At 36.2% G+C, this 24,921-nt stretch overlaps 2 protein-coding genes across 3 annotated transcripts; one reads left to right on the forward strand and one right to left on the reverse strand.

Annotated features, from left to right (window-relative positions):
- Positions 1–120: 120 nt before the first annotated feature.
- Positions 121–8,971, forward strand: LOC143718266 (non-selective voltage-gated ion channel VDAC2). Its single transcript, XM_077209291.1, has 9 exons — positions 121–234; positions 2,054–2,125; positions 2,225–2,274; positions 2,450–2,602; positions 3,564–3,616; positions 5,609–5,836; positions 6,595–6,745; positions 7,243–7,300; positions 8,061–8,971. Exons 2-9 carry the CDS (start codon positions 2,059–2,061, stop codon positions 8,150–8,152), a joined length of 852 nt encoding a protein of 283 aa, XP_077065406.1. The 5' UTR covers positions 121–234; positions 2,054–2,058; the 3' UTR covers positions 8,153–8,971.
- Positions 8,972–13,712: 4,741 nt separating this feature from the next.
- On the reverse strand, positions 13,713–24,462 carry comtd1b (catechol-O-methyltransferase domain containing 1b). Of its 2 annotated transcripts, none has more exons than XM_077209297.1 (7): positions 24,348–24,462; positions 22,693–22,823; positions 21,559–21,664; positions 21,370–21,488; positions 17,454–17,508; positions 16,554–16,687; positions 13,713–14,830 (listed from the first exon to the last, which is right to left on the reverse strand). In XM_077209297.1, the coding sequence occupies exons 2-7, from the start codon at positions 22,795–22,797 to the stop codon at positions 14,678–14,680; spliced, it is 672 nt and encodes a 223-aa protein (XP_077065412.1). In that variant the 5' UTR covers positions 22,798–22,823; positions 24,348–24,462; the 3' UTR covers positions 13,713–14,677. The 2 variants fall into 2 exon arrangements, with proteins under 2 accessions (XP_077065412.1, XP_077065410.1); XM_077209295.1 differs by lacking the exon at positions 24,348–24,462 and adding an exon at positions 23,561–23,740 and having other exon boundaries at positions 14,449–14,830.
- Positions 24,463–24,921: the final 459 nt, after the last annotated feature.

Consider the following 24,921-nt stretch of genomic DNA (forward strand, 5'->3'; position numbering starts at 1 on the left):
ATAAATTTAGAATATAAAGTAAATGTCAGAAAATTGTATATTATACATTAACGGAGAATCTGTTTATATATCTATCCTGCTGAAGCTATAATTTAGGTCAGGCATTATTCGCGGCAGGTCTCAGAGGTCCTGATGCTGCTGTTGAGTTAGCATTAGCGTTACTCGAGTCTCCTTCATCTGTCGCCGGTGAGCCGCGGCCCGGTTCTGCTGCACAGGTTCGACCTGCATTCTCTGGTTAGTGCAGTTTAAACCTTTGAAACTCTCCTGTCTCTGCGTTTGATGCTCATGTGAGGCTGGCTGGGCTTTAAAATGAACGTTACGATTGACCTGGAAGGTTCGAACCGAAACCTTGCGCTCCTCCAGGCCAGGCTCGGTTCGGTCCGGTTCTGTCCGGTTAGAGAGTGACGGAGGACCGGCGGATTTTTTTTTAAATTTAGATGCTGGTTTAAACCTGACCGGCTTAGTGCGTATATCTTTATCTCTATAAAATTGAACTTTGCTACTAAGTTAATCTCTTTATATTTTTGTGATTATTTCTTTCTTCTATAGTTCTAAATGTTCTATCAGAAATTACTTTTACCTGCTGTATTTTTGTTCGTGTAACAAATAAACATGGGCATATATGGACAATAATAATGCATTTAGAATATAGGGTCAATGTCAAACGTTGTCTATTTAAAATAATTTATTTTATTTTTTTATTAATTTTTCTTATTATTTAAAATAAATTATCAAGAAAATTACTGACAGCAGACATGTTGCCTAGTTCGATTATTGTCCTCTAGGTCTGTTTTACCTAATAAAGCCTAATTAAAATATTTCTGTTTTATAGTTTATATTTTAGAGCATCATAAATTCATTGATACTAATTATTGATATTTTCTTGAATTCAGTCTGATTGAGTTAATAAACTATGTTTTTATAAAATGGTGCTCTAATTTTGTCAAATTGTCTGTAATTGAATTCAGTTTTTTGTGTAGAAATGTCTTAATTTAATGCTATGATGATTGATTAAATAATTCCGTAAAATGAATGACTTTCTGGAAATGGAAGGGACTGTTGGGCGCATTGCATTGTGGGATTGTTTGTGAATGCAGCATATTCCTGCAGGGTTTGTTCTGTACTGATCCTGAAAGGTGTGTCTGTTTACTCTGATCACACCCGAACTAAGAGGATTCATAATGAAACCCTCACCACATGATCCAACGAGTCACAGAAATGTCTGTGGGATTTTTTTAACTGTTTCACTTCCTATTCAGATCCTCAATTACACATGATTTGAGGAATCGTTGATGTCAGGAGCACAAATGTTGCAGGACGACACACACGTGCTCCTATATTAGGCCTTTTTCGGACGTTACCTTTCAATCAGTGTGTAATAGAGCTGTTTGTGAATGTAAAAGGTCTGCAAAGTTTCTGCCTGAAACGAGTCGTCAGTAATTCAGTCTCACTTCCTGCTGAATCTACATAGGTTTGCAACTAATCTGCACAATGCCCGCCTCTGGTCTTGATTGGCTGAACAGTGTCTCTTAGCTCCGCCCTCAAACACTGGTTTATCTGAGACTGGAAGAGTTTGGTTCGTGTTGTTCGTGTCGAGAAGACGCTGTTTTCTGAGATTGATACGGTAAAACTCACGCCATCGTTACTGTTCGTATCACTGTGATCAAGAGCTGAGATTCAGATATGATAATGAGCACTTAAATTCCGACCAATCAAAACAGACTGAGCTATCTGACCAATCAGAGCAGAGCAGCGTTCAGAGAGGCGGGGTTTAGAGAGACTGAATCTGCAGACGAAGCGTTTCAGACACTGAGAGAAAAGAGCTGATGCTGCAGTGATTATTATGAGAATATTAAAGTGTTTTTGACCTTGAATGCATGTAAACATATTGCAGGAGACTCCAAAACAACATTAGGAACCTGTAAAGTTGCATAGTAAATAAAGGGAGTTTAAAACCTTGTGCTTGAGGCTTCATCACATCACTAACACTCAGCATGAGAAAAGAAAACACCACTAATATCACACAAATCATTGTTTTTCATCATGTTTTCAGATAAAATGGCTGTTCCTCCAGCATACGCAGACCTCGGAAAGGCTGCGAAGGACGTCTTCAATAAGGGCTACGGTAACGCTCTTTACTTCCTCGGCTGTGCATAAAATGTATTTATTTATTCTAAACATGCATATCGTATCATATTTTCTCGTGTCTTTTCGAATGGAAAAGGTTTTGGAATGGTGAAGCTTGATGTCAAAACCAAGTCTGCTAACGGAGTGGTACGTGCTCAAGCAAAACGTCAGAATTAACTCTTGTGTTCTTAATTCACATTTTCTGGTCTTCCTGTGCACAATTCAAAGCAAAATCTAAATGTAATGACCTTACCTGACCTTATCATGTAGGTCATGCAGGCTGTTGTATAATACAATATCGTCTCTTTTTTTTCCTCATTAGGAGTTTAAAACATGTGGCACGTCTAACATGGACTCAAACAAGGTCAGTGGGAACCTGGAGACCAAGTATAAATGGGCCGAGTACGGATTGACCTTCACGGAGAAGTGGAACACGGACAATACGCTGGGCACGGAGATCACCGTCGAGGACCAGGTGCAGATTTTAGTTTTATTTCATTTATTTAACCAGGCAAGTCACTTAAGAACAAGTTCTTATTTTCAACAACAGCCTGGCAGAAGAATTAAGATCTCCTGAAAGATACACACGCGTGTCAGAGAATAACTGTATTATGGGGGAAAAAAATTAATATGAGAATTGTCAGGCCTGGAAGAGTAAATCCCAGAATCAAAAGTTTGGAATTATTAAGAAAAATTTCAAAATTTCATCTGCTCACCAAGGCTGCATTTATTTGACAAAACAATACAGCAAAAACAGTGAAATATTATTAAAATTTAAAACAGCTGTTTTCTATGTGAATATATAGAAAAGTTTAATTTATTCCTGTGATCAAAGCTGAATTTTCAGCATCATTACTCCAGTCTTCAGTGTCACATGATCCTTCAGAAATCACTATAATATGATGATTTCTAAGAAACATTTATGATTATTAACAATGTGAGCATGAGAAACTTCTTTAAAAACATTTTTAAAATCTTAAAATATTCAAAATATTTGCTTGGTAGTTTCTATGTTTTTATAGTAAAACAAACAAAAAAATTCTACAGCTAGAAATCACTCTTTGCAAATGATTTAACAATTGACAGATTATTTCACTTTCTACGTTTAACCCTTTCAGCTGGAGTGTCTATATCTGATTCACAAATATAATATCCAAATTAAATGTCATTTAAAAGCTTAGAAACTGGATTACAAATGCTGCTTACAAATTACAAATCTTTTTCACAGTTTCATTCATATCCTTTTATAATAACGGTAATAGGAATCTATGAAAACATCGCACAGTTCAGATATCTAATATATCATCGGAAAAGTCTCATACTATAGAATACAAGCACATTTATTTCACTCAGACGAAACTACAAACTACAGTTGGCAGGCGTTCACTTTCTCACTATATTGTGCAGCTCTAATAATCGTATTTTGTGTTTCACAGATCACCAAAGGACTGAAGCTGACCTTTGACACGACCTTCTCACCCAACACTGGGTACGATGACTTAAATGCCACGTCTTAAGTAAAGTCAGCTTTATTTATATAGAGCTTTTTACAATACAGATTGTTTCTAAGTTTACAGCTTTACAGAGATAACAGGAAAAAAATGCAACAGAGTTTGTTTTCCAGAAGAAAATAGCGTCACAGTCCAACTTAAAGCTGCAGTCGGCAAGTTTTTGAGTGGACTTAGGCAAAATTTTGAATGTTTACAACTCTCATGCCCCTCCCCCACTATCAACGAATACCCTCCCACCGAGTTCGTGCTCGTCAGTGCGTGTGCACCAGATTTTCTGTGAACGCGCCCGTCTCATCAGCATCCAACAACACCATGGAGTATTTGGAGCTAGTCAGATAGCACATACAATAACAGATAGCACATACAATAACAGATAGCACATACAATAACAGATAGCACATACAATGTTCTTACTCTCGTAAGAAAGATAGAGTAGCATTGATTCTTCCAAAAAGCCGAACTTTATCCCTTCATCTGGACATGTTTATCCACCTAACGTTACGTTCACACGGATTTCAGTGCAAACAAAGCTAACGAACCTGCCCAACAAGTGCTAACGTTAGCTATCCATACCAACACATTTGGGCGAACATACTTAGATTATTTCTTAGTGTTATGTTCGTAAAGTAACTGGTAGCTAAAGCACAATTACCTGTCGAGAAGAAATGTTGCAAGCTCTGCATCCAGCTTGAACACAATTAAATCACGTAACGTTAAATCTCTCCTCCTTTCAAATGCCGATCCGAAGTTGATCCTGGTTTATTTACAGGCACACGGTCGCTTTCTTTCTTTTCAGCAGGTGCTCTCTTTTCCTGTGTTGTTTTTGACCTCCTAGCTCTTGAGGTTAACCGAGGAATTGACCCTTCGCAAAGACCCGCCCCCCTTAGTTACTGTTGCTATGTCCGACAAGCTACGCCGCTCTCACGCACACACCATGTTCTCACGCAGTGAAAAATACATCGCGGATCAGAGAGGAGACTGACAATACGCTGACAGACAGGACAGACCAGGTTACTTTTCGGTTACTTTTGATATTAAACATATTAAACAAAGTCTCACCTTTCAAATTTGGTCATTTTTAAAAAGAAATTTAAACAATAAAAAAACGTTTTGTGGCTCTTTAATGTGTCTGACAGATCGCTGTAGAGCCTCAGTTAAAGCCGCTCGTGAACCGATCATCTCTTCCTTCTAGTTCATTTATAGCATCAAATAAACATGAATGAACATCAGAAGGAATGTTGTTTTAACCGCGGAAAGGCGTCAGTATATTCAGTTTTTCAAGTTCAAATCCTCCCATGTTAATCTACTAGCTCTCCTGACTGCTTTGTCGGACAAAATGGCGGATGGCGAAGTATGATTGGTCAGATCACCTGTCAATCAAGATCCCTGCGAAGGGTCAATTGGAATCTTTTCTGCCATCACTCTTCCTTATTGCTCGAACTTCAGGCGTGTGCATGTGATTGTCACGTGCGCGAGGGGTGGCGTGTGCACGACCTGTGATTGACCGTCAGATCCCACACCCCCTGCACTGATTGGACCCGATGATCCGGGAGCGGTGGATTTCTGCAAAACAAAAATAACACGCTCCAGGTGGAGTTAGAAGCTCGGGGTTTTTTTCTAAAACCACTTTATTTATGTTGTTCTGTCGGATTATAGTGTCGGATTTCACTGAATATGATCAAAAAAATGTTGCCGACGGCAGCTTTAAGTAAGTTCAGTGATGGTTCATTTTTGTTGTAAAAAAAAGTTTAGCTCATTATATATATATATATAGCCACTCTGGAGAAAACCGTGATGTCATCGTCTAGCTCAGTTCAGTTTTCATATAATGGTGTCAATGCGGGAGATCAATAATATTGTTGAATATTAAATTAAATGTCCCCAGCTAAGCAAGTCAAAAGCCAATGGCGACTTCAGCATTGTGAGCTTTAGATGAGCTGATTTAAAGTTTATTTGTGTTGTTATAATAGCAAGAAGAGTGGCAAGGTGAAGTCGGCCTATAAGCGTGAGTTCCTGAACGTGGGCTGTGATGTGGATTTCGACTTCGCTGGTCCTGCAGTGCACGGGGCGGCAGTGCTGGGCTTCGAGGGCTGGCTCGCCGGATACCAGATGACCTTTGACACCGCCAAGTCCAAAATGACTCGCAGCAACTTCGCAATCGGATACAAGACCGGAGACTTCCAGCTGCATACTAATGTGTAAGTTCTGCTTTAGCAATCCATTATTCTTTCTTTATTATTTAATAATCATATATATATATATATATAATATACATAATAATCATCATATACTAATTAATATTACATATCAATTATAATTATTATTTACAATTAATAAATCATTATTTATAATCATTTTAAGAATAATTAATAATAACTAAAATAATATTTGATTAATAACAAAATATATTTAATAAATAATAATAATATTTTATTTTATATTGAATATAATATGTATTATTAAGTATTAAATAACATTATTTGTAAACAATTATAATTGTAAAATGTATTTTTAACAATGGTGATTAATAATAATAATAAATAATTATTATTATTATGTATTACTACTTAATAATACTTTTTTAGAATAATTTTAATTTTGTATAATATATAATTATGATTAATAAATACAATATTTTTATTTAATGTACTTATTGTTATAATTGGAGGGAAATTATTAACGATGATGATTATGATTAAAATTATGATTAATAAATACAAATATATTTTGTTATTTATTTGATGCATTTATTAAATCATTTATTAAATCATTTATTATTTTGAATGATTATTAGTTATTTCTCATTATTTTTAATAATAATAATAATTATTATTATTATTAGACCAGAACCAGTTTGCTGTAGATCTTGCGATCAGCGCTGGTGTCGTCCTCAGTCATCTGACGCTTCACAGCTGTGTGTAAACCTGCAGGATGATGATGATGATTGTGTTTGTAGGAATGACGGGACAGAGTTTGGCGGCTCTATTTATCAGAAAGTGAACGATGACCTGGAGACGGCAGTGAATCTGTCCTGGACCGCGGGGAACAGCAGCACACGCTTCGGCATCGCAGGCAAATACATGCTGGACTCCAACTCTTCTATCAGTGTGAGTTCCTCTGAGCCAATGAAAACTCACGCTCAGATAATCCGGGCTTCACTAGAGATTACTGTCCCAGATGGGCGCTTCTAGTGTAGACAGCTGTTCATTATAATATCGCTAATACTCACATCTCACGTGTGCTGCAGGTTCTTCACAGCTTTCCTCACTGTTAATATATATAATCCTGTGTTTATGATTGATGTTTTTGCGGCTGATCTTCTGGCGTTACATTTCGATCACTTGTGGGAGATATTTCACAATTTGAACTCAATTTAATTTGATTTATAAATTATTTGCAGTACATAAATGGCTTTCTCCAAGTAACTATTGGAAAATAACAGTATATATAATGTGATTATATACAGTTATCGTGGTATAAAGTGAGTGGTCACATTGCCCAGCTCGATGTGGTCAGATTGTTTTGTTGGACTACAGGAATCATGAATCTGACTGTAAGAGTGAGATGCTTCAGTCATTTAACCGCATCTGTGTTTTCCTCTCAGGCTAAGGTCAATAATTCCAGCATGGTTGGGATCGGCTACACTCAGACCCTCAGACCAGGTGTGTGTGTTTAAAATATTCTTTATTATTTTTATTTTATTTTGTTTTATTATATTTTATGTAAAATAGTTTGTTTTAATATTTTATTTCGGTTTTTTGTATAAAATCTTTTATTTGTATTTATTTTTGTATATCTTTTTATTTTTGTATATCTTTTTAAGTAATTTTATTTTGTATAAAATATTTTTTTATTTTTTGTTGTGTATAAAATGTTGATTTATTTCATTTTAATTTAATTTTGTATAAAATATTTTATTTTTGATTTTGTTAATTTTATTTTTATTTAAAATATTTTTATTTTGTTTTTTATTTTGTGTAAAATAATTTGTTTTAATATTGTTTTGTATAAAATGTTTAATTTAATTTAGTTTTATCTTTATTTTTTGTTGTGTATAAAATGTTTTATTTAATTTTAATTTTATTTTGTATAAAATATTTTTTTATTAAAATTGTTTGATTCATTTTTCTAATAAGCAGTAGTGCAGCATTATTGTAACCACAGGCATGCAGTGCTTTAATACGGACAATGTTTCGTCATATTATATATATGCAAAGTGAGCGCTGAAATGTAAATCTCATTAAATGAAGCATGACCCAAAAATCAAAATAATTAAGTTTTTGTACAGAATATGACTTCTAATTTCTTCTCTTTTGATTTTGGGATAAATCTGAGCTGGACATGAGTTTTTCATGAATTTTTCCCGTGCGTCGCTTGCGTGCTGATGTGTGTGTGTGTGTGTGTGTGTGTGTGTGTGTCCAGGAGTGAAGCTGACGCTCTCCGCTCTGGTTGATGGAAAGAGCATTAACGCTGGAGGTCATAAACTGGGTCTGGGACTGGAACTGGAGGCGTAGTGTGTGTGTGTGTGTGTGTATCTCTGAAGAGTCTCACATCTCCTCACACAGACGACTGTCACACAAACCTAACCGTCGTCTCTTATTTATTTGCACGGTCGATATTTCTCTCCAAACCAGCGCTTTCAATCTGTGTGTGCTTTTCTGTACAGGTGATTTTTTTTTTTAGGAGGAATAGTTCACCAAAAAATGTAATTGTTATTATCTACTCTTCCTCATGTTGTTGCAAACCTTTATGATAACTTTTGACAAATCTTTATGCAGTTATTTTCTATACAACTAACTAAGTGACCACGACTGTCGAGCTAAAAGAAAAGAAAAAAAAGAAAAAACACTATAAAATAATACAAAGTCTTCTGAAACCTTATGATATCTTTATGTGAGCAAGATAATTATGTTCTGAAAATGAATGACTTTTTGGAGCTTGACAGTTTTGTGCAGTTACTGACTGTTGTTGTGTAGAAAAAGCTTCATAAAGGTTCACCACAATCAAGATGCTCATAATACTCGCCTGTAAATACTGGCAGAACTCTAATTTTGGCCTGATTTTTTCCCTTACTGTTCTTTTGAATGTAAATGATGATTTGCACATGAAGCTGCTGTTTAGTGGTGTTTCAGACGCTTTAGTTGGCTGATTTCTGCCATGGATGTTGTGGTAGTTCTTCTCTCAGTGTTCAGGCTTTATGATGTTTGAACAGGTTCTCCGGTGAGATCTTTGTCTCGCCAGAAACACTCATGACGGACGACCAGAGTGTTTCCCTGCTAAACCACACACACCTTGTGTATGTCAACCTTTGCAATAAAGTCCTACAACTGGAATTTTTTGTTTTGTTTTTTAACTACATTTCAAATTGTATGATTATTTTATGATTCATGCCAACCTGAATGTTCACACTTTATAAAAATGTAGGTGAATTTCAAAATATTTCTGGATTTGTTATAGATAAAACCATGAAAACAAACGTGTATTACTTCAAATAGAGCGTTAACTTAAAGTATATATTAAAAAAAAGTTTATTTTAGCAACTTGTTCAAAATAACAAAAATAAGTCAATACATCATCAATTTTTCTTCCAAAATGTGTTTTTGTCTTACCCTGGCGGGAAATTGCGTCATAACGTGCGTGTCTCTTCATAGCCATAAATGGAGTAAAGTTGCTCTGGCTGCTTTCAGCGTGTGTAGGAGAGGCAGGGGTTAGTTTTCTAAAGAGCGAGAAAGATTGACAGAGCCGCTAAATCTCCATCAAACCCCGAACAGAGAGTCAGCTGGAGATCGAAACAGAGCTCGTAATACAACACGAATCAACATTAAATTGGCGGATATGACGAGGACTAAGAACGGCGGGATTTGAAATGTTGTAAAGGCGACACAGAGATAATGTTTTTTTTATTACTCAACAGGAGAGTAACGGATTTTATTGAACAGATAAACTGTCATATGTTGCTCTCTGATAGAGTTCACTGTAAAGCATTATCTGTTGTGAAGAATATTTCATCATAGTTGTGCTGGAATTTATTTTCAAGGAAGTACCGTGTCTAATGGGTAAAGCTACAGTAAAGTCTTCAGCTGGTCAGCTTGATATCCTTTCCTTCTAAACTCATATCTCTTTAGTCTTATAGTGTGAATGTTTTATAAGCAGTAGGATCATATTAATCCACAGTCACACAGAGACGAATGCATGCAGTTTTGTTTTTTAACCGCTAGAGGGCAAAAAGTGACAGTGCACCTTTAACTTAAAATTACTAAAATTGAAGTATTAGTTGTTTTTGTCAGACATTAAGTAATACCAGAGAATGTCTAATATGGGGAGAAGTTTCACTGGCAGTAAACTTCCGGGTTCTGAACTGGTTGCAGTTCCGCTCTGGCTCCATATGAGGGCGCTCACAGGACGAGTGCAGAATGAATGGAGGTCTATGGAGCTATACCCCTCAAAATCTACTTTTCTCAGGATATAATTTTTTGTCTAGTAATTTGAATGTTGTTTTCGAAAGGAGATGCAAAGAAATTACAGATTACTGGGTGTTAGATTTTTTAGAGTCACTTATTTGCTTTAAAAAGTCTTTTAAAATGGCAATGACGTCATACACATCGTGCGACCTGAGAACTGTTTTACGGCAATCCTTCATTTACTTTGGTCCTTTCGCGCTCTGCACTGAGGCATCGACTACACCACTGACACAGGTAAATACACGTGCTAGAAGAGTTTTTTGTTTTTTTAAAAGACCACGCCGAAAATACTTTAGATGCCATCAAGCGGTATCTCTGGTCGTAATCAGTCCTTCACTGACCAATCAGCGTCCATTAGCAGAATGCTAGCGTGTTATGGGCAACATCGAAAGGACATAAGTACTGGTTTCTTCAACTTTGGACCTATAACCCATGTTGAACTCGCAAAACCTACAATCAAATCTGAGATTTCTCAACGGCAATCGGGTGAAAGAGACAAATTTAGCTGTCTAGCTCCATAGACTCCCATTCATTTTGCAGTCAGGGCGATCGCCCTCCAGTGGAACTCTGGTGGAACTACAACCAAAATTCGGTACAATAGGGCTTAATAGGGAGTGACCAGGCTTTCCTTAGACGGCTTTGGTAATACCATGGGGTAATACTGAAAAATTCGGTATTCGAATTAGCGGTGAAGGTCTTTGCGTGTTTCTGTCTTTTCTCGCGGCAAAGTATTTTTTGTTAAATGCAATGCATTTTCTCATATGTATTTTCTCGTTATTTCATCTGACTCCATAAATGAAAAAAGGCTTTAATGATATCTGTGCATCATTAAATATGAGAGAATGTTTTACTATTCTTTTAAACTCTTGAATGAAAATAATGTCAAAGTCAATTAGAATAATCAAATGTCACAATTTAATATGTCAGGTAAATGTATCATTACAATTTCATAATCAATTCAAAGATAATCAATGCAAAACATCAAATGCTCTAGAATAAAGAGGAAAAAGTTCACCCGACAAGAAATGCGTGAAAAGTCTCGCAACTCTCAGCCTCACGGGCCGATCTCATATATAGAAAAGGCCCCGAGCTCTCGCTGCGTTTCATTATATACCCAGACCTCATTTCAAATCTAAACATCATCCACAGTGGAAATTTACCTGTAAGTCACCATTTGCTAGCAGTGGAAAATTAGCATTCAGTCAGTAAATGGTCAGAAGGTGTTAACTCAAAGACAAACCCTCCAGTGTGGAAGATATTTCTAAACTTCCTAAGAACTTTATTACCTTTTGGTTTATTTCTTTGGGAATGAGACATTTGTACCAGTCGCACCGAGACATTTCAAATAACACCAAACATGTATAAACCTTGATGAAAATCATTCACATTAAACCACTAGCGTAGCCAGAAAAGCGTCTCTGGGTGTGCATAAGAAAAATTGGGTGTGCCACATTTATTGTCAAATTAATTTGCAAAAAAAACTCGGACCCGGCTTATCACTAACTTTACAGAATAGACTGGGCTGATGTGTAAAACTTGCTTGCCACATAAACATAGGCCTAATACTAGGCCTACAGTATATAAAATATAACTCAGGGTTCAACATTAAGGCTTTACTTGTGCTTGTCCTTCGAACAAGTAAATCAGCCATTCTCTTGTCCAAGTAAAAATGCAGAAATCGGTTTAAACGTATGCTTCATCTTTCATTTTAAATTCTTAGATTTGATCAATAAATTCAATTGAAAAAATTAGACACTATGCTGTTACCAATCAAATTAATTAATTTACACTGAAAAGTACAACTGCATTAAATAATGTTACGAGATTGTTTTAAATATTTTTTGAAGATACAAAAAAGATATTGGAAAGAATTATAGCCAACTTTTAAACACGAAACTAAACCACCAGTAGGGGGCGGCAGGTGACTGTCTTAATGAGTGAGTTATTCGGTCATTTATTCAAATGATTCGTTCAAACGGCTGAATCGTTAAGGAATGAGGTAGTTGTTTAATGGGTCATTGAATCTTTGACTCAATCGATTCATTCAAAGCGCGGAATCATTCATTAATGCAGTTATGTGTTCCGGTGAGCTGCGCTGTGGTTCTTGGGATGTTTGTTTGGAACTATTTTCGCTGCTCAAATAGAAAAACAGTCAATATTGTGTCTAAAATGTAAGTGACTTGATATTGATTACTTGTTTATTGAACTGTCATATGAAATCAGTGTCATATTTTCAATCGTGATGGTATTCAGCAGTCGTGGTGCTTAACTGTATCATATCATATATTATAAATATGAAAACTCCACATTCATTTTTTAACCGCTCTATGTTCATTAAGTTTCTTTGTGTGAACTGCGCTCATTGTTTCTATTTCTCCTCATGAGGCGCGAGACTCAACAGCACAACCGTATTACCAGTCTGCGGCTGTTTGCGGATTGGTTGTCAGTGCGAATGTCGGCAGATATTTTTTTAACGATAATAATTAAAAAAATAAAATACATTTTAAATGTACAAATATTTTAGGTAAACAACAATAGTCCAAGTTTAGGAAACATTTTTATTAAAACTTTAAAAGAGAATTCTGCATCTATTTTAGGTGTGCCAGCTGCTACTGTGGGTGGCACCGGCACACCCTGGCACACCCGTGGCTACGCCAGTGCATTAAACCATTTAGATTCTTGTGTGAGTTTGGGAGATCTCTGCCAGGATAGTGCATGAGGAAGAGTTCAAATGTTAATTTCCTTTGTTTTCTTAGAGAGTGGCCCTCTTTTAAAGTCCTTCCATTTAAAAGCTCCAAAACGGTATTTATTGTTTGAATTTCGTAATAAAATTTACAGAATCTGAGAGCTGAGAATTTATTTCATATCAAAAGTAACCTAATCTGTCTTGTCTGTCGGTGTCAATGTCCTCTTTGCTTCGCGATTTTTCTCTGCGTGAGAAAATGGATGTGTCATGAGAGCGTGTTAAGTGTCGATTGCGTGTGTCTGAATGAGTGAGAGTTCGCAGCTATGCAATAGACATGTTCCATAACATTAGCTGCATCAAACAGAAGATGTGCAAGATACAGTGTAAGCGGGAATCTCGGGATCATTGCTGGCCAGAGCTGCACGTTCACCTGTTTCTGCGGTCATCTTCCACAATGGCGAACTGACTGCTATGTGAGCGTATGCTGGCAAAGAGCTCGCGCGTTCTTTTTTCAAAATAAAACCAAGTTTTTCATTGGTTTGGAAAGCCAGTGTATTAAATACTTGGAGTGGGCATGGGGAAATGTAACGGAGTAAAAAGTAAACTTTGTCTTTAATATTGTAGTGGAGTAAGAGTAAAAGTAGATGCAAATAAAACATACTCAAGTAAAGTACAGATCCCCGAAAAAAATACTTAAGTAAAGTAACAAAGTATTTTTACTTCGTTACTTACCACCCCTGCATTTTAATTATGCATTGATATATAAAGACAGTTTGAAAAAAATTGGAAAAAAGTATTTTTGGGGATTTCTACCTACAATACCTTTAAATGAACAAAAAGGCTTTAATGATATCTGTGCATCATTAAATATGAGAGAATGTTTTACTATTCTTTTAAACTCTTGAATGAAAATAATGTCAAAGTCAATTAGAATAATCAAATGTCACAATTTAATATGTCAGGTAAATGTATCATTACAATTTCATAATCAATTCAAAGATAATCAATGCAAAACATCAAATGCTCTAGAATAAAGAGGAAAAAGTTCACCCGACAAGAAATGCGTGAAAAGTCTCGCAACTCTCAGCCTCACGGGCCGATCTCATATATAGAAAAGGCCCCGAGCTCTCGCTGCGTTTCATTATATACTCAGACCTCATTTAAAATCTAAACATCATCCACAGTGGAAATTTACCTGTAAGTCACCATTTGCTAGCAGTGGAAAATTAGCATTCAGTCAGATGGTCAGAAGGTGTTAACTCAAAGACACACCCTCCAGTGTGGAAGATATTTCTAAACTTCCTAAGAACTTTATTACCTTTTGGTTTATTTCTTTGGGAATGAGACATTTGTACCAGTCGCACCGAGACATTTCAAATAACACCAAACATGTATAAACCTTGATGATAATCATTCACATTAAACCATTTAGATTCTTGTGTGAGTTTGGGAGATCTCTGCCAGGATAGTGCATGAGGAAGAGTTCAAATGTTAATTTCCTTTGTTTTCTTAGAGAGTGGCCCTCTTTTAAAGTCCTTCCTGTTTTTCCAGTCTTACAACATTAAAAAACAAAAACTGACAAAATACATAATTTACCAAAAACTCTTTGCTTAGACCTTTTTTGTAAAACTAAGGATTAAATAATGATATTCAAACTGTTTTTTATTTATATTACAGATTCCAGTGCCGTAATTTTGTTTATTGAAAAAATTTATACCACAAATACATTGTACATTTACATTTTTTTCGGTAACAATCAGTAGTTGGCATTATGAACATTCGAATACAAAATTTCATCTTTATATGGTCAAACTTCAATTATTACAGTGCACATCCTCAATCGAGCAACATAAATTACAAATGGTTTCTTCAGTGTGTAATGTTGGTTCATGTTAGATTTTGAATGCTAATGTTAGGCCGTCTCCCACAGTGAGCATGCTCAGATTGACTCGGACATCTCGATGGAGCTTCTTGTTCAGCTTATCGATGCTGATGGAGTCGACGTCGCCCTCTTCTGGGTTCACCACTCGACCACTCCACAGGACCTGAAGGAGAACAGCACTGTCATTCAGCCCTCCGCTAACACACATCAGAAATCATGACAGGGTTTTTTATTTTGCCTGAAATATTCCTTGCAATCACTTTTAAAGGGATAGTTCACCCAAAAATGATAATTCTGTCAGTAATTACTCTCCCTCATGGATCACTCCTCCATAGGCTTCTAAGGGATTGAAACTCGTTCCCCGAAAAGTTATTAAAGACATCGTTAAAATAGTCCAATTGACTAAAGTGGCTCAATCTTAAAGGACAAGTTCGGAATTTTACACTTAAAGCCCTGTTTTAAGATCGTTTCTGATGAAATAGAACGGTTAAGATTGAAATTTGGACACATGCTGCTGTCCCGAGAATATTCGGTTTCTGTGTTAGCACCCCCCACCCCCCCACCTATACAATGGTTTCATAGGGTCACTGGAACAATATCATTCATAAAACGCATTAAACTTTAGTTTACAAAGACGTGAAACTCACCGAGTGGTCTGGGGTGTTCACTGATATGCTCACGCAAAAATCGCTGCTAAAGATGCTTTCCAACAGGTGTTTTACCATTCGTTGTAAAACTGTGGACCTATTTTTCCAAACGCCTCACAACCGGACTTTCTTCCGTCGAGAGCTTGAATAATAGACACTCCAGCCCAGTTGGTGGCGATAATGCACCTTTGCCAATGTTTGGATAGCGTAGCCTACGATACCGTGATAGGAAGACCACAGAAAGAATACAAACAACCCCATTAACGTCTCCGGTGGCGGAGTAATACCGTACCTCACAGAACATCCAATACAAGTCAATGGAGTTGGACAAAAACTACGATAAAACCTGTTGGAAAGCAGCGATTTTTGTGTGAGCATATCAGTGAACACCCCAGACCACTCGGTGAGTTTCACGTCTTTGTAAACTAAAGTTTAATGCGTTTTACGAATGATTGTTCCAGTGACCCTATGCTAATGCAGAAACCGATAATTCCTCGGGACAGCAGCATGTGTCCAAATTTCAATCTTAACCGTTCGATTTCATCAGAAACGATCTTAAAACAGGGCTTTAAGTGTAAAATACTGAACTTGTCCTTTAAGTTTATCAAGCGACGAGAATACTTTTTGTGCGCAAAATAAACAAAAATAAAGACTTTATTTCAACTATTAATTTCCTTCTCTGTGGGCCTCGAGTGAGTTCACTAGTGTAACAGCGCACAACTTCTGTGTTGTACGTCACACGTAGACTCACTATTGGCCGACGCTGGTCATGTGCGTGATGCGTGTGACGTACAACACAGAAGCGCTGCGCTGTTACACTAGTGAACTCACTCGAGTCCCACAGAGAAGGAAATGAATAGTTGAAATAAAGTCGTTATTTTTGTTTGTTTTTGCGCACAAAAAGTATTCTCGTCGCTTGATAAACTTAAGATTGAGCCACTGTAGTCACTTGGACTATTTTAACGATGTCTTTAATAACTTTTCGGGGAACAAGTTTCAATCCCTTAGAAGCCTATGGAGGAGTGATCCAGCTCTCAGATTTCTTCAAAAATATCTTAATTTGTGTCCCGAAGATGAACGAAGGTCTTACGGGGTTGAACAACATGAGGGAGAGTAAATACTGACAGAATTATCATTTTTGGGTGAACTATCCCTTTAATTAAGTTTTAATTCTCTCAGGATGTTGAAAGTATAAAGTTATTCCACAAGCTGTTATTATGAACAGACATGATCACTCACATTATCTATAGCGATTATTCCTCCTTTCCTGACCAGCTGCAGGGATTTCTCATAGTAGTTGTCGTAGTTGACTTTGTCAGCGTCAATGAAGACAAAATCAAACGTCTCTGCTTGACCTGCAGCCAGAAGCTCATCTAATGACGAAAAACAGAAGAAAACATTATCAAAGGCCACGTTCACACCGCAAATCCCTTTTCATGTCGTTCATCATAACAAATTTCATATTTATGCTGATTTCATTTGTTATATGTTACTGAAAAAAAACATCTCAGGCTGTCACTGTTCAAAGCCAATCTCACATCATATGAGACCTAATGTTTGCACTTTTCTATTTAAATACTTCAGATTACACTATTATTTTATGATTCATGCCAGGAGTAAATTGTGTGCAATTATGATGCATGTCAAGTTCATTCCAATCTAAATGTTCACACTGAAGTCACAAAATAGAGATGCTTAAAACATATATTATTATTATTATTATTATTATTATTATAGTTGACTAAAACTAAAACCATTTTCGGTACTTGAAATAGACATTTACTGAAACAAAAACAAATAAAAGTTTCCAAAGCATCAATTTTCATTTAGTTTAACTTGATGTACAAAATAACTAAAACTGGAATAAAATGGAAAAAAAAAACTAAATAGAAATATTTAAAAAATAATAATAACAAAATGACTAAAACTGTAACTAAAAGTAAAATGGAAAATAAAAATATATTAGTAAAAACTATAATAGCATCTCAATGATTCTACTGTACATTCACTTTTTTTACTGTTCATCCAAAAAAAAAAAAAAAAAGCAGATGTGTGTCAGAAATCATGTGATGTGAATGTAGTCTAAAGGTGATTTGGATGTGAAGAATTTGACAATGCTTGAATAAATCCAGATCTTACCGAGAGTTTGCAGCGCTGGCTTCAGACGCACGTCGATTTTCTGCTCAACACAAGCCTGAGGAGATTTCAGAACATGAGAGAAAGATTATTAAACACATGATTATAATGTTAATAAACTGAAATTAATGTAATAGAGCCTCGAAGCGGCGAGTCTGATCTCACACACATGAACCTAGAGATCCAAAAACTTGTTAATTCATAAAACAACAGTGCAGTGCAGAGTGATTCACTGAGAATCATAAACGGTCAGTTAATAAACATCCAAAGCTAATTATATAAATATAAATTAAAGAGACTATCCATTAGATCAAACTGGGGTTAAACATTGTTACTTATTAACTGTGTTAAAAGTCTCTTAAGTTTAAATATTAACCCACATAAAGGTGACGGTGAAGGTTTATGGTCTCTGATAAGAACAGATAAACTTTATTAACATGCACTCCAATATTGAACAATTTAAGCAATTTAAATTACGTCATATGCTCTCATTGACAAATGCGGAACAGTTAGTTCATGCGTTCATGAGATCAAGGCTAGATTATTGTAATGCTCTACTGGGTGGTTGCCCTGCATGCTTAATAAACAAACTACAGCTAGTTCAAAACGCAGCCGCTAGTGTTCTTACCAGAACCAGGAAGTACGACCATATTAGCCCGGTTCTGTCAACACTGCATTGGCTCCCTATTAAACATCATATAAATTTTAAAATATTGCTGATTACTTACAAAGCACTAAATGGTTTAGCTCCCCAGTACTTGAGCGAGCTCTTAACGCATTATACTCCTTCACGTCTATTGCGATCTCAAAACTCCGGCCAGTTGATAATACCTAGAATATCTAAATCGACTGCTGGCGGTAGATCCTTTTCCTATTTAGCACCAAAACTTTGGAACAATCTTCCTAACATTGTCCGGGAAGCAGACACAGTCTGTCAGTTCAAAGCTAGACTAAAAACACATCTCTTTGACCTAGCATTCACATAACACTCTATAGACTTCTATAATTCAATATTAGGCTGCTTAGATTAGGTCAGCCGGAACTGGGAACACTTCCCTTAAATCCTGATGTACTCGTTACATCATAAGAAGAATGGCATCTACGCTAATTTTAGTGTCTTTGTTTATCCCGAGGTTTTCCCGCAGCCTGCCGGATCCAGGCCGTTTCCAGATCTGACGAAGGACTTTCGCCTGGACCCGATGACAATGCAGTGCTGAAGTGCCAACTAGTCTCTCCCTATGGAGGATCCCTATACCACTCTACAGATAAAGCCTTGTGGAATTTTTCGGTTCGCGTACCTACCCAAAGTGATAAGCTAAAATTAAATTCTGCATCAAAATTTATAGACAAGACAAGTAGTTTGTTTAGGCATTGTTTATAAGGAATTACAAACCTGCGCACATATATTCAAACGCACATAACTATAGAATAAATTCTTAATGCGCATGTGAACGCCATCAGCGTCTATCACAGGTTCACGTTTAAAGTCTGTTTAGAGAGAACGGTGTCGTCTTAGCGGCCCCTAATTTAATAACAAATGATCATTTAGACGGAAGTGAATCAATCAAAACTAACTTTAGCTGGAAAAAAACATTTTTAAGAGCCACTATAAAACCAAACCAATCTCTGTTACCTTAAATTATATGTTTATCTCTGTAAAGCTGCTTTGAAACACTGCATAAAAACATCTACATTGTTAAAAGCGCTATATAAATGAAGATGACTTGACTTGACTTGACTTGAGAGATTGGGGAAAATCCAGGTTTTCCAGTGCAGACACTTCCTGGTTAAACTTGAACATTTCACTACAGCAAATATGAACTTTATACAAAAGCCTTTTATTATTGGAAATGGCTGTGTATTGTGAGCTTTTTTTAAATGTTTTATTTTTGCTTTTCATGAACTGGGAACCATTATTATTATTTATTCATAATTTCAACATAAAATTGTGATGTTTGCATTAATGAGCAGTTTTATTTTCACTAAAATACCTGTTACTTGCTTGGAGATTATTATTTTTTTAATTGCATGTGCAATTTTTTGCTATCATTATTTAATTATTCGCAATGTTTGCATTTATGAGCATGTTTATTTTCACTGAAACACCTCAGTATTTTGTCCAATTACACATGCAATTTAAAAAATATATAAATATATATTATTTACAAAATGAAAGCTGCTTTGGGGCTTGTCGTATTAAAATCCTAAGAAATAATAAAGCAGCATTTTTATTATTATTATCTGGGCTTAACTTTTTTGTCTAGTTTCTCTTTTTTTATGTGAAAGGTTTTCAATTCAATAATATAATACATTTTTATTGTATTATACACACATACATATAATCATACATCCATATAAGTGTAAAAAATAAAAATAAATTAATAAAGATAAAAATTCAAAGTAAACTACAACCGATGGCTTAGACAGCTAATCTTGTTTTATATGATATTACTGGTTCCCTTATAACTTTGAAAGTAACAAAAAACCCCAAAAATTTATCTTTATTAACCTGTCAGATGTTACTAGGATAGTTATTAATATTGTCTTGTAGTTTATGAACAGTACAGTGGACTATCATGTGATAAGAAACGCTCAATCGTTTCAACAAATGTGTAAAAAATGAAAGTTTCTTCATGCACGATAAGACCAGGAACGAGCGTTAAAGGGCAAATCCGGCCAAAAATGACCCTAAGGCTAAATAACACATGTGTACCGAGTCGAGCGTTCTCTGGGATGCGTTTTCATGATAATCGAATGTACCCAGTTTTAACGTTAGTTTTAGTTTAACCACAGATTAGCTTATAACGCTAGTATATGGGGCATCGAATAAGTAAAAATAAAAATCGCTAGTTAATACCACTAACAAGGCTCAAAATAGCCCCACACTAACACGCTAGCATAATGAGGGTCTCTACCTGCAAACCGAAGCATTGAGAACTGTGTAAGTGTACAGACAGTTTAAAAGAAGATACTTTATAAAGACAGTACACTTCGCGTATACAAGCAGGAGCCATCTTTGGAAAACAGTCTCGACCAGTGGAACCGAGAACGGCGTGCTACGTTCCAGTAGTCGTAGTCCACTACGTAGTCACAGTTCGGCTCACGTAGCACGGCGTTCGTGGTTAGTGTGGGGCTATTTTGTCGCCTGGCTCCGCCCTCCTACGTACTCCCGCTCAATTTTCATTTTCCTTCAGTACTAGTCAGGGATTGTGCTGTAGTCTTCGGTTTTCTCCGGTCAATTTTTTACCGGGCCAATCAACAAACAGAGGGAGTGGCTGAGAACGATGACGTTGATGTCGTGCGTTATTTTGAGTTGTAGTTCAGTAATGGCAGCGGAGAAAGATGCCACCGAAGCCATTCGGTCCGTTGTGGCAACGCTGCCGAATATCAAGAAGTTAAAACCGGAGCAAGAACAATCTATGCTTTGTTTTGTTGGTGGCCATGATGTTGTGGCCCTCCTCCCCACGGGGTTCAGGAAAATACATGCGTCACGACCAAACGTTAGCGATTGGTTATGGCAGATCCAGAGTGACTCTGGGCAGATCCAATAGTTTAAGACTTCAATAGAGTACCCGCCTACAAGGAAGTTAATACTTGTCAATGGAGCGGTGCCAGACTCTATGTACAAATGAAATGTACGAGAGTCTGGTGGGACCAGGCTAGCTATTTTGAGCCTTGTTAGTGGTATTAACTAGCGATTTTTATTTTTACTTATTCGATGCCCTATACACTAGCGTTATAAGCTAATCTGTGGTTAAACTAAAACTAACGATAAAACTGGGTACATTCGATTATCATGAAAACGCATCCCAGAGAACGGTCGACTCGGTACCCATGTGTTATTTACCCTTAGGTTCATTTTGGCCGGAATCGTCCTTTAAGAGTGCGTGTGATGTTGAGTTTGACTCGAGTAACTCACCAGCTTCCAGAAGGGTCTGCCGATGTTGATGAAGTCTTCGCTGACGTCACACGCGATCAGTTTCCCGTCTTCAGGAAGAGTGAGAGCGATGCTCAAGGCGTTATAGCCCGTGTACACACCTGAACACACACACACACTGAGATCAGCACACGTACAGTGTTTCACACATTATTTCTGAAGCACACATACCGATTTCAATGGCTTTCTCCGCTTTGATTAATCGGGCTAAATTTGCCATGAACTGCGCTTGTTCACAGGACACCATGATCCCGCTCAGCTCGTGCTCCATGGTTTTCTACACAAATACATCTTCAGTTGTGAGATGTTCGTTAAACACAACTATTCAAAAGCATGTTAATTACTCTTAAACATCTATTAGTAGTGATACCTTTGTAATTATTTTTTTAAAGGGGTGGTAAAATGGCATTTTCACAAGATGTAAAATAAATCTATGATGTCTCCAGGGTGTGTGTGTGTGAAATTTTAGCACAAAATACCCCACAGATATTTTTATATAGCCTGTTAGTTTTGTCACTTTTTGAGGGTTTGCAAAAACACACCGTTTTGTGCCTGGCCCTTTAAATGCAAATGAGCTGCCCCAGAGGGCGGGGCTTCAAGAGCTGGTGTGTGTTAGCAGAGCGATTACCTCACGCAGACACACTAAAATGACAGAAACTGTTCTGCATTTAATGTTAAAACAGAGTCAGACAAAGATGGAGAGACTCAAGAAGAATAGACAACATGTAGAATGCAACAGGACGTCTCTGAATGGTTAGTTGATGAATTTATGTTGCTGATGTGGAGTTAACTATCTTCAATTAGCATATTCTGTCATGATAATCTATAAATCGCATGTGAAAAGAAGGATGCTAAAGTTTGAGCTGACTTACAAATACACTTTTATACAACAAATGTTCCTCTTCTCAACATGTACATTTGTACATTTATGTACATTGTAAGGTTGCTGATGTCACTAACCCATCGTGTAGTCCCTACCAGCCGTTTGTTGTAGTCCTTTTCTTTAAAAGCTAAAATCTCCCTTTGCTTTGAACTTTGAGCGTTGTAACTTTGCAGATGTTGTTTATGCTCAAACAGCAACATTACACACTAGCTAAAGTTAGAAAAGTGAAATCATACTTTACCACCCCTTTAAAAATCCATATTAAAGGGATAGATCACGCTTTTCATCTGAAAGAAGATTGTCCTATACACTTAGGACGGCTTGAGGGCGAGTAAATCATGGGCTAGTTTTCATTTTTGGCTGAACTTATCCCTTTAAACGAGAAGAAGAAGCAGAAGAAGAAGCAGGAGGAGGAGTTTTACCTGCCGGAGTTTTTTGAGAGCCGGATGTTCCCGCAGGGAATTGTTCAGCAGATACTGCATCACTGGATCATCTTTCTTACCCACGTGGCTTTTACCCGACGACATTCTGAAGAATTTAGATTTGCGTTTGCCTTTAGAGAAAAGAAATCAGAGAAAGAAATGACTTTTGGCTATAATGTGTGTTATGTACACTAGTGTATATTTCATATGACAACGCTTTGTTTTAATCTTTTTCCATGTTGGATTTCTTTTTTTTCTTTTTTTTTTCTTTTTACAATTATTTAATTATTATTTATTTGCAATTTCAACATACAATTGTTATGTTTGCTTTTATGAGCAGGTTGGTTTTCACTGAAACACCTCAGTATTTTGTACAATTACACATGCAATTTTAAAAAAATATATATTTTTTCTTTTTTACAACATGAAAGCTGTTTTTTTTTGACTCGTCATATGAAAATTCTAAGATATTTATAAACCAGCATTTTTTATTATTTGGGCTCCAACATTTTTGTGTAGTTTCTTTTTAGTTTTTTTTAACATTTTCTGTTCAGTCAAACAATAAATTTTTATTTTATATAACTATTTTAGCTATACTTCGTGATTGTATGCATTATCATGGGAAGTCTTTTAAAAAAGTGTTTTACAGAAGAAATGTCCCTTTTATTACAAAAAGTTAGGAAAATAAATTCAACATATGATATTTATTTTTCACAGGAAGATTTGAAAATGTCTTGGTTCGTTTTATTTATTTAAATTAATTCGGAGCTGCGCCTTTAATTGCGGCTTCTTGAATCGAAGTACACGAACTTCCGGAAAGTTACACACGTTTGACTTCTGCTTTAGTTTAGTTCTATGGTTTTCTTACCCACATAATATCCCGCTATAAAAATCGATCCCAGCATCGCTGAACCTATAAGCGCTTCTCTGGATAAATTATGAGATGACATTATTATTAATACAGCTCTCCAACTGAAGATCTTTACATCTGACTGAGGTGAGCGTGTACCAACAGACACACATGAACTGAGTTACCGTAAAACACAGTATATAAGCTCGGCTGAACGGGCTTGTACTGAATGAGTAAAGTGATTGTTCTCGTAAGACTAGAAAAATGTTAAAATGGAACATGATTTTTCAGTAATATGAGGGTTAAGTTATGCAAAGAGGTGTATTTGTAAAATTGAAGTAAACTCTTTTGGTTTATTGTTGCGCTTAAACTCGGCGAATTACGACACGAGCGCCATGCATCAGATCACATGACAGACACACGGATAGTCTCCATTTATTATTTGTAATATTATTAAAACTGTTTAATGTATTGACAGCCAGCCGTCGTGTGAGTAAGAGTGCATTATTTTAATGTACTGTTATTTTTTTCCCTAGAATTATGTTTAAAATGGTGTTTTCCCCTTTGTCAGTCTTCACTGACGCTTGTAGTCAAATAAACAAGTAAACTATAATAATGCAATGCTGATGCACTTTTGATAGGTCATCGCGTTAAATATGCGTTACAAAACCTGATGAATTGATAAAATAAGTGAAGTTCATTATTCAACACATGCATGAGTGCATAAACAAAGTATTATCATCGATTATGTGCAGTGAAATGCAGCTCGACGGACAGTATTCAGATAATAAAGGCTATAACTCACTGTAACTCAGTATTATGTAGTTTCTTCTCTGCTGGTGATGATGATGGTGTTCTTCGTTTTCTTCTGTAAAATGGCTCCAGTTTTGGGGGTGGAGATTGTCCGCCTAATGACAAACATGAATGACACAATCCAATTTTTTGAGAGCAAAGCTTTGATAAATGAATAAACGGTCAATTAAAATGTCTGTTTTCATTTTAGTGCATTTTTTTTACATGTTTGTAGGCATATTTAAAACATATCTATCAATTCTCCTAATGATGAAGGTTAATGTTCTTAATTCAATTCTGTGGCCATTAAACTTGTAAAGCTTTAATGTATTACCCTTGAATCTGTGCGATAGATCTTGAATAAATCTAAATTTTCTGGTTAGTAAATAGCAAATGTTTGTTTGACACGGATGAGATTTGGGTTATAAAAGCATGTCCAAACTTTAGCCCACATTTAATCAAACGTTTCAGGATACCAGTTTATTTGCTGTCCGTTTAATCAATAACTGCTCCTTATAACTGATATAATGCTAACAATAGAGTATAGTTTAGAAAGAAAGATGATACTGTGAACTGTACAATGATTT

Source organism: Siphateles boraxobius, unplaced genomic scaffold (assembly GCF_051911475.1).
Source record: "Siphateles boraxobius isolate OS27281-9 unplaced genomic scaffold, OSU_SipBor_1 60, whole genome shotgun sequence".
Classification (NCBI taxonomy): domain Eukaryota; kingdom Metazoa; phylum Chordata; class Actinopteri; order Cypriniformes; family Leuciscidae; genus Siphateles; species Siphateles boraxobius.